Raw genomic sequence first — 10,943 nt, 5'->3', positions numbered from 1 at the left:
ATGAACAGAAAATGTGATAAAATTGCAAAGAACTTACTACACACCACACACAAACCCACCCACCCACATGCGTGTGTGTACACATATGCATACCCACAGACACGCAAATGAGTACAAGTAAAACTCAAGAAACCTGAATAAGATCAGTAGATTGTATCAATGTCAATATCCTGGTTGTGATAGCGTACTATTATTTATTCTGAAAGATGTTACCGCTGGGGGAACCTGGGTAGGGGGTACACTGGATCTCTCTGTATTATTTCTTACAGCTGCATGAGAATCTACAATTATCTTGAAATAAAAAGTTTTATTAAAAGAATATTGCCAAAGCTCTTTCCAAAATTCACCTTATAGTGATTTCAGGCAGCAGACTGTCATGTCTTTTGCAAATGGGCAAGTCCAGGGCCTCGGCTGGTGATGAGCTGCCCCTCTCTGGTGATGAGCTGGTGATGCTATAAAAGCAGATCAAGGAAGGCACCTTGGAAGGTCCCTAGTACTCAGAGTACCTACTATATGCTTGGCATTGCCTTGTCATCTTCACAACAATCTGCAAAGTACATGCTGATGCGCCCCCTTAGAGATGAGGAAGCTGAAGGTGACGTGCCTTACCCGGCAAAGGATGGAATTCAGATTCCAATTCAAGGCTCTATGCCCAAAGCCAAAATAAAGACCAACTCCAAGCCTCATCCTTACACTGTCCTCCTGTCTTCATCCATTCCAGAACTGCTTAAATGTTAGTGTGCCTAGGAGTCACCTGGGGACTGGGTTATAATGCAGGCTCTAGTTCTGAGGTTCCGCATGTCTTATAAGCTGCCAGACACTACTGAGGCCACCACACTTTGAGCACTAAGGCCCCCTCCCACCATCCAGAATCAAAGATGGTCAACATTTTCTTTTCTTTTTTTTCTTTTTTTTTTTTCTTTGAGGCAGGATCTCACTCTGTCACTCAGGATAGAGTACAATGGCAAGACAACAGCTCATTGCAGCCTCGACCTCCTAGGTTCAAGTGATCCTCCCACCTCAGCCTCCCAAGAAGCTGGGACTACAAGCATACACCACCACACCTGGCTAATGTTTTTATTTTTGTTTTTTGTAAAGGTGGGGTCTCCCTATGTTGCCCAGGCTGGTCTTGAACTCCTGGGCTCAAGTGATCCTCCCACCTTGAGCTCCCAAATTGCTAGGATTATAGGGGTGAGCCACCACGCCTGGCCTTATTTTTTATTTCTTTAGGTTTTGAGTTCACAAGAAAACATTTCAACAGAGTGTAGATTTTAATCCATTTTTCGTCATAATTCTTGTCATTTTACTGTGTTAAATGTAAATTTTCCTCTTTTCTGAAATTAACAGAGTTCATACTCCATGGGATTTCAGTTCAATAAGAAAAGTGTCAATTACATAATTAATAGTGATGGCATAACTGCCTATCTGGCTGGAAGAAAATAAAATTAGATGTCTACCCAGTTTATTAAAAATGAATTTCAAGTCTGGGCCACATAGTGAGATCCTGCCTCTGCAAAAAATAAAAAAAATTAGCCAACGGGATGGTGCGTGCCTACAGTCCCAGCTACTCAGGAGGCTGAGGTGGGAGGATTGTTTATACCCAGGAGTTCAAGGCTGCAGTGAGCTATGATCCCACCACTGCACCCCAGCTTGGGAAACTGAGCAAGACCCTGTCTCAAAAAAAAAAAAAAAAAGAAAAAATCATATTGCAATCCAATTAGCATGAATTCTAGGTGGGTTAAAATGATTAGTGACATTGAGGGTCTTATATTTGTCCCAGCATCTCTTATGTCAGAATTGGCCTCTGCCTCTGCACACTTGCATCTGAAAAGTCTTTGCAGGGCTGTGATCTCCTCACTGTGTGTACCTATCTGGATCGCTTTGTTCTCCCAGCCCTGGGCCAACCTCACTTCTCCATGTCACCAGGAAGGCTCCGGAATGTCAGTTTTGGGGGCTGACAAGAATGTCAGTTAAGGTTGACTTGATTGCTCTCCAGTGCTTGGCAGGTAAGAGACTTGCAGGTTTTGCTTGCTGTAAATAATGTTGTAATTAATACTGCTGTACATTTGCTTTTTCTGTATTTGGATTCTTTTTCTGTATTTCTGTATTCTGTATTTTTCTGTATTTTGGATTCCTATATGTGGGATTCCTGGGTCAGAGTTCCAAAAACTTTTAGTATAAATAAATTAGACAAATAATCACCAAATTATTTTTCCAAAAGGAAAACAGTGTTTTTTACTTTTAATTTTTTAGGAAAAATATTTAATTTTTCTCAAACAAAATATGAGATAATGTAATACAATGTAAAATAAAAAATGTGTTTTTTTTTCCTCTTTGGGCTTTCTTCGATCTAGGTTTAGAAAATCCTCTCTTACCCAGAAGTTTGATAACAATTTGACTGTGATAGCTTCTGTGGTTGATTTTTAGAAAGACATTTAGCCTTTATTTTGGTGTTTGGTGTGAGACGAGGGTCTGAGTACCTGCTTGCAACTCACCGGAGAAAACACAGTCTCATTTACACTGGCAAGTTCCCTCTTTGGACTCATTTCTTCACCCCACAGAGCCAGGCAGGAAGAGAAGTAGCGAGGTATCAGGGAGTGTGGAATGCTGAGATGGTAGTTTCCCTAATCTTGAAAAGGAGCTTGATCCTTTTCTTATCTGTCTGACTTTTCAAGTGGTCTCATTTTCCTGATAGGCAGCTAGAAATTTGCTCCTTTGCTTACTATTGCAACAGAAGTCCTCTTGAATGGAAATTTCCTTGCTCTATTAAAAAAAACCCACTGTGTAGAAAGGTGTCTAAGATAAGGCACACATTCTTAAAAGGGCCTAAAGCTTAGCCCTCTCATGAACAAAGTGTTGTCACATTGATGAAGGCAAACCTTAGGATAGTGGTTGTCAACTGGGGACAGTTTTGCCTCCCGGGGGACATTTGACAATGTCTGGGGACATTTTTGGTTGTTGTAACTTCGGAGTGTACTGGCTTCTAGGCGGTAGAGGCCAGGGATGCTGCTAAAAATCCTATGACACAGTTTCACACCCCCACCCCAACAAGGAATTACCTGGTCTGAAGAGTCAATAGCACTGAGGTTAAGAAACTCGTTCTTAGAATATATCCGTAAGAGGCTTCACTTTGAGAAGATTGCCCGAGTGCTGTTAGGACTCTGGCTAGGCCAGAGTCACGAGGCATGTAGGGATGGAGAAGGCCTGAGTGGTGGAGAAGCAGGTGGAAGCCAGAGGGTAGAGACTCTGATTGCCAAGGGGGAGTTTGGACTCATTCCTCTGGCAGCAGGAGGTACTGGAGGCCTTGCATTAGGAGGGGCATCCTCTAACCATCCAAGGACATCCAATTGCAGCAGGATGTGTAGTTCTGGGAAGGATGGTCTCTTCCCGCCCTATACAGACTCCCTAGATGCCCATGTCCTGCTGCAGGGGCTCTGTGTAATCCCTGAATAGTACATGCATGTCCACAGTTCAACTCCTTAAGTGTTAATGCTGGGCATCTTCCGTGAGCCTCTCCATTCTGCTCTCCATCCTCTCCTCCCCAGGCTACTTGGAGTGCCAGGAAACTGACGTGTGGACTGCAGTCACCACTCCCTTCCCTCTAAATTTGGCAGGATATTGGAGGGAGGTAGGAGAAGGAGGTCTGGGTATTTACTCTTTAGCTACTCTATTAGTCTGTTTTCATACTGCTAATAAAGACATACCCAAGACTGGGTAATTTCTGCAGGAAAGAGATTTAATGGACTCACTGTTCCACATGGCTGGGGAGGCCTCACAATCATGGCTGAAGGCAAGGAGGAGCAAGTCATGTCTTACATGGATGTCAGCAGGCAAAAAGAGAGCTTGTGTAGGGGAAGTCCCCCTTATAAAACCATCAGATTTCATGAGACTTATTCACTATCATGAGAACAGCATGGGAAAACCTGTCCCCATGGTTCAATTACTTCCCACTGGGTCCCTCCTACAACACATGGGAATTGTGGGAGCTACAATTCAAGATGAGATTTGGGTGGGGACACAGCCAAACCATATCAGCCCCTTTGCTGTTGGCTGCTGCAGGAGGCCCTCTCTGCACAGCTCTGTCTCAGTTTCAGTGGGATGATGGCTCCTCCATGCTGCTAGCCCTCAGGTTCTGTGATGGTGCTTTCTATGAGTCAACTTGGCTAGGCCATGGTGCCCAAATAGGTGGTCAGTCATGATCCTGGCTGTTTGTGTGAGGGTGTTTTTGGATGAGATTCACATTTAAATCTGTGGATCTGTGGACTTTGAGTAAAGCAGATTGTCCTCCATAATGTGGGTGGGCTTCATCCAACCAGCTGATGGCCCAAATAGAACAAAAGACTGGCCTTCCCCGAGCAAGAGGGAATTCTGGCAGCAGCTGATCTTTGGACTTGAACTGCAACATTGGCTTTTCCTGGTTCCACCCTTCAGAGTTTGGACTTACTGGCCTCCGCAATTACACGAGCCAATTTCTTACAATAGATCTGGTTCTCTCAGTGTACACATTCTGGGTTCTGTTTCTCTGAAGAACCCTGACTAATAGAGGTACCATATGTCTTCCTTCCACACTGCCCACAACTTAGTACCATGCCTTTATTGTACACTCCTCCAATTATGTAACGCGAGCCCTGCAGTTTCCCGCCAGCTCTGTATGCCTTCTGCAGGCCAGCACGACGGCTGCAAGCCTCCCTGGAGGCTGCCCACGCACCCACCTCCTGGAAGCTGGGCCCTGACGACCGCTGGGTGTTCCCTGCCTCTGTGGCATCCCCCGTCTATTGGGCCCTGTGAATTCAGAATTTTTTGTTTACTTAAAGCCAGAACAAGGTATTCCTGTCCTTCCCACTTTCAGGGTAAGAGGTCTGAACCTCCAGTGTAGCAGATTCATTTCTGTCTGGTTTGTGGCCAAGTCAGAGCCATTTCCTAATGCCAAAAACAGAGACTGAACTTTTCTCTGTCTGTGGGAGATTTTACAACCCAGTCCCATTTCAAAGAGAAGACCGAGGCCAGGAGTGTCTTACCCGGAGTTGCCTGGTGAGTCAGCGGCCAGGAAGCCAGGACCCCTCTGACAGTTTATGCTTTATGACCAGGTGCCCTTGTTCTCATTCATGGAGACTGATGACAATTTCTGCTCTTCTCCCAGTGACCCGCACAGTGATGCCAAGTCAGCCATTCTGCTCTGCCTCCTGGAGTCTGAACTGCGTTCTCCAGCAGGGATGGGGGATGCATGAAGCTGTACCTACTGCCTGGCCTAGAGAGAGCCACTGGACCCCACTGACCACCAGGGGACAAGATGTGCACTCAGGCCACAACACCTGTGACTTAGGGGAGTGATTTTGGTCCTCACAGTCAGTGAAGTGGGCACACAGATGGGGAAACACGGGTCTGACACCTGCTGGAAGCCACACAGCAGCATGTGGCTGGCAGGGCTGAGAGTTGCACCCAGGGCTAGGCACTATCAATTGCCTTTGACAGACATGGGTTGGTCCCTAGAGGAAGCAGGGCCAGGGCAGCTGCAGCCCCAGCGGTCATAGTGCTGGGGTTGAGGAAACCTCGTGTGTGTCAGTGTGACTAGGAGGTGGTGAAGAATGCACTCCCTTCTGCATGCCCATAGGAGAAGCTCAAGGAGAGGCATACTTGGGAGGAGCCATGGGATGAAGCTGGAATGCTGGGGGTGGAGCCTGGAGAGCTTGGAGCCCTCATAAGACCTGACAGCCAGGAGAGGGCACATTTCAGGGACACCATGGAGGGTGGTTTCACTGGGGGTGATGAGTACCAGAAGCACTTCCTGCCCAGGGACTGCTTGGCCACTTACTACAGCTTCGATGGCAGCCCCTCACCCTAGGCTGACATACTGAAGTTTAACTTGGAATGTCTCCACAAGACCTTCGGCCCTGGTGAGCAGAGGATGACCCTTCCCCTTGAGCCTGTCTCCAAGGAATCTGGATAGGGATGGGAATAAGGTGTCCTGGGGGCAGTCTGGTCTCCTTTAGGGGTTTTTGGGGGTGGGCTGGGGGAGCTGCTGGGGCCCTGCCCCTCTCTTTGGGCAGCTATTATACTGGAAGTTGGGTCTGTCTCCCCACGGCTCAGGAGCTGTGTGCCAGCTGAGGGATCAGGACCTATAGGAAGAGCACAGCCCCGTGCAGTTCCCACACTGCTCTCCATTAGCCCCTAGGTCTTTGGGGTGGAGCAGAAAAGGCTCTCTAGGTCATCACCAAGTTCAGTCCTGACCTTGCACAGCCAGGCATCTGGGGCCCCCAGAAGGCCAAGGGCAAACAGCGGGGTTGTAGTGGGTCAGGATCGCCTATGCCCAGAGTGTGCAGCCCAGATGTGTCTGTGATGAGGACCTGGAAAAGCCCTGCCCTGGGACAAGGATTGCTAGGTGGGGTCTCAACCCTGTTGCAAACCTGACAGCAAGGCACTCAGGCCCCAAGGACCTCAGCTGAGCCATCTGTGCAATTGATGGTGACTTCTGCCTATCTCCCGATGATCATTGCCCTCCCCACGGTGACCCCATGATTTGGTCACGTCTTCTAAACTCAAGCAGCCATGTCCTCACTTTGGGCACTTGACTGCGGAACAATACGGGTGAGTCTCCTGGTGGTCTGGGGGGGGCGGTAAGAGGGGGTTAAAAGACTGCTGAGCCTGGAGGAGCAGGCCGGTGCGGGAGGCAGAAATCAGAGAATAGCTGGACTGGGTGTGACCAAGCTTGGAAGGCCAAGTGATGGCCCCACGCCTGGGCTCCAGACAGAATGTTGGAAGTCATGCTTCATTCCAGCTTCCAGGTGACCCTGGATTCACTCCTGGGGCCATCTTCCCAGATCATCTCCTCAGCCCCGGCTTCCTATTCCTGCATGCTTATACCCCTCCCCGCTCCAAGGAACAAGGAACCCATCCAGCAAGGGCTGGACTTCCAGGGGAGGCTCCCAGCTCCCAGTCAGCCTGAAACTTAAAGAGCCACTGCCCCCAGCATGTCCGCTCTGAACCCTCCAGCCCGAATCTTCCCCAGAGCAGGGCTTGGGCCTCTGTTCTCTGTCCCAGAAATATTATACTCTTGGCTTATGTTCTTGACGGAAAGATATTGTGCTAATTGTTTAACCTTTTTCAGGCTCAGTTTTCTAATCTGTAAAATGAAAATAGTGATAGTAGTCAGTACACAGGGTAGTTCTGAGGTATAAATGGAAATTAATGCATATAAAATATTTGGCATGAGGCTTGGCTTACAGGGAGCTGCCAATCCGTGATAACCACCATGCTTGATGCCATTTGCCCCTTCGGTAAGACCAGGGTGTGTGTCCTCATCCCTGTGTCTGCCTTGGGTCTCGTTTCTTTTACCCGTCCATTACCAGTCTTTCCTTCCCACAGGAGGCCTTCAAGGGGACATGCTGATCGACATTGGCTCAGGCCCTACCATCTACCAAGTTCTTGCTGCCTGTGAGTCCTTCTGAGACATCACTGTCTCCGACTTTACTGACCGCAACCAGGAGGAGATGGAAAAGTGGCTGAAGAAGGAGCCGGGGGCCTATGACTGGACCTCAGTGGTGAAATTCGCCTGGAAGGAAACAGGTAGGGGTGCAGAGGTTGTGGAGGGGGTTCCCAGTCAACCTTCTTTCTCAGAAGTCTCCCTGGCCTCTTGGTTGTCTCTGGCATTTTCAGGACAGTAGGACCTATAGGTACAGGACCAGATGTCCTGTGGTGGGGACAGAGTAGATGGGGCCCCAAGTTTCAGGATTACAGCAGTTTTAGGGGCAAGTATCTGATCACAGGACTATGTTGAGGTGTGATATAATCAAGTATGAACACTGAAAACCAGATGATAGAAACTTTCCTTCCTTCTTCTCTTCCTTCCTTACCCTCATCTATATATCTACCTATCTATCTTCTATGTATCTAACTATCCATCCATCCATCCACCCACCAGTCCATCCATCCACCCATCCATCCATCCATCCATCCATATTCATGCATCCACCCACCCATCCATATCCATCTATCCATCCACTGATCCATCCATCCACCCATCCATTCATCCATCCAGCCAGCCATTCACCCATCCATCCATCTATCCATCTGTCCATTCATCCATCCATCAATATTCATCCATCCACCCACCCATCCATTCATCCATCCATATCCATCCATCCATCCATCTATCCATCCACCCATTCATATCCATCCATCCATCCATCCATCCACCCATCCATCCATCCATCTACATACATCTGCCCATCCATCCATCCACCCATCCATCCATCTAGCCATGTCCCTCCATGTTCATCCATCCACCCACCCATCCATCCATCTTTCCTTCTTTCCTCTATTGTCTGTACCTGTGTGACTATATAATGCATAATAACGTGAACCCACCACCCAACCTGAGTACTCGGATATAATAAAGACTTACCTGTGCTTCTCTGTGACTCCTTGCCTCTGCCTTTCCCAACCCGAGGTAATCACTAATATGAATTTTATGCTTATCATTCCCTTTTTCAAAACATTTTTTCTTGCATACTTATGTATATCTAAATAATCTATAATTTAGTTTTAGTCACCTTTGAGCTTTAGAGCAGAGTAATTTGCTCTGTGACATTTGGGATTTGCTTTTCATCACTCAAAATTAATTTTTTAAGATAGCAGTATTCATACATTATCTGTAGTAAATTCATTAATTCATCCATCCGTCCATCCATCCATCCATCCATCCATCCATCCATCCATCCAATAATGTGTGTTAGCTGCCCCATCTGTGCTTGGGGTGGCCTTGTCCTTCCTGAGGATTAAGGGAAGGGGGCTCACATGGAATCAGAGAGAGAAATGTTCCTATAATTTTTCTGGCCCATTCTCCCTAACCATTTTTCTTTGGGGGAAACTGAGGCTCAGATTGAATACGGGCCTGTTGTCAGGTCACACAGGGACTCAGGGATAGCAATCCTTTGGGGATCCAGAGATCATCTCCATCTGCTGGTCACAGTGGACTGAGAGTTCCCTTCAGAACCTCGAAGTGCCTCCCTGACTCCCTCTCTTTCTCTGCAGCAGCCGTTAGGAGGAGAAGGAGGAGAAGCTGCGGGCAGCAGTGAAGCAGGTGCTTAAGTGTGATGTCCACCTGGGCAACCCGCTGGCCCCTGCTGTGTTGCCCCTGCCGACTGTGTGCTCACCCTGCTGGCCATGGAGTGTGCCTGCTGTAGCCTTGATGCCTACCGCACTGCACTGTGCAACCTTGCCTCACTGCTCAAGCCGTGTGGCCACCTGGTGACCACGGTCACGCTTCAGATCTCATCCTACATGGTGGGGAAGCGTGAATTTTCCTGCGTGGCCCTGGAGAAGGAGGAGGTGGAGCAGGCTATCCTGGATGCTGGCTTTGACATTGAACAGCTCCTACCGAATCCCCAGAGCTACTCTGTCACCAATGCTACCAGCTCTGGGGTCTCCTTCATTGTGGCTCGCAAGAAGCCTGGGCCCTGAGCCAGGAGGGCCAGCCAGAGGTCTGGTCAGGCTGTGAGGCCTTGGCCATCTGTGTGCTAGAGAGGGGTGAGGAATGGATACTGTCTAACAGCCTCTGATTTCAATACTAACATTTCATCTTCTGAAACTCTGAGATTCTAACATCCTTGTTTTAGAATTCTAAGTTTCCAACATTCCTCATTCTAGGATCCTAGGAGTGGAATTTTCCATTTTCTAATCTACTAAGCCTTACAGCTATCTTAGATGCAATCTGACTCCTGTGTGACTGTGGAGCATCCAGGGACATGGTTTCAGAGTCTACCTAATATGTTAAGAACAAGGAAACCTCTGGACAGTGGTATATTGGGGAATGTTTCATAACCAGCTCTGTAAAGGAAAAGCACTGATACGTAGCAGTTACCAGTTTCTGTGGTGTAAATACTCCCACCATGGCGGATTTCAAGCCACCAGTGGTTTAATAACCAGTTCATAAATCTCCTAAACATTTTACAGTTGACTCTCATGAGCTGATCGGAGTCAGCTGGAACATACCACTGCCTCTAGACTAAGGTCAGCAGATTTGACAAATACAGACTGCCCCAGTTCACTGAATTTTAGAAAAATGAAATAAATTTTTAAGGTTAAGTATGTCCCCAGAATTGCATGGAACATGCTTCTCCTAAACAATGATTTGTTGTTCACCTGAAATTCAAATTTAGCTGGGTGTCCTGTATTTCATTTGGCAACCCTACTTCAGACCCAAGTGTAAGGTACATGCATGTGCTTTGGTCAAGGAATACGCCAAGGCAGATATCCATGCCTGCATGACTCAGCGGGTTTGGTGCACAGGCACACACCTCCACTTGTTATATAACCTGTTTGTGTAAGTTCATACTTGGTCCGAGCCACTGTTGTCTGTAAAAGGTAATTGTCCTGCTAATGCTGTACAGGGGCTCTTGGGGTTCGGCTCAGCTCAACATGACTTGACATAGTGGGCGCGCTGGCACCCAGAGAAAGAGAGAGAGCCAAAGCTGTCCGTCTTGCAGATGGACAGGAAGGAGCTAGGACACAGTTCGGCTAGCTCATGCCCAGAGGGAGAAAGAGTTAAGCTGCTGACCCTGAAGGCAAGGGAGAGCAGGCTGCACAGCTCTGTGTAGGAGCAGTGGGCTCAAGCAGCTGAAACAGGGCGGACAGTGTGAGAGAGCTAGTGTGAGTAAACTGTTGATGAGAGCTGTTGCTGAATAAAACCATATTCACCTGCCTATGGGCCCCGAGTGTTCTTTCTGTCCATGTACCCACTCCCCTCAGGCTTCAGCATGGGCTGGACCTGGACCCCAGGACCTGACACCAAGTAAGAAGAGGAACAGCCCAGGGATCAAGGGTATTCCTTGTACATAAGGTGCTTTTGTGCCAATTAGGAAGAGGTGCTCCTGCAGATGGATACATTGCAGAAAGGAGTGTTCAGCTGATTAACTGAGAAAAGCTGTTCCATCTCCCTGTGGAAG

General features: G+C 47.9%; 1 protein-coding gene across 1 annotated transcript; it reads left to right on the top strand.

Annotated features, from left to right (window-relative positions):
• Positions 1–4,064: 4,064 nt before the first annotated feature.
• Positions 4,065–10,694, top strand: INMT (indolethylamine N-methyltransferase). Its single transcript, XM_010365065.2, is given in 4 exon segments — positions 4,065–5,894; positions 7,363–7,580; positions 9,041–9,131; positions 9,134–10,694. Coding segments are annotated over 4 exon segments (867 nt in total). The 5' UTR covers positions 4,065–5,662; the 3' UTR covers positions 9,460–10,694.
• Positions 10,695–10,943: the final 249 nt, after the last annotated feature.

Source organism: Rhinopithecus roxellana, chromosome 6 (genome assembly GCF_007565055.1).
Source record: "Rhinopithecus roxellana isolate Shanxi Qingling chromosome 6, ASM756505v1, whole genome shotgun sequence".
NCBI lineage: Eukaryota > Metazoa > Chordata > Mammalia > Primates > Cercopithecidae > Rhinopithecus > Rhinopithecus roxellana.
Note: the sequence above shows the minus strand (reverse complement) of the source record. Positions and strands in the feature narration are given on the sequence as shown.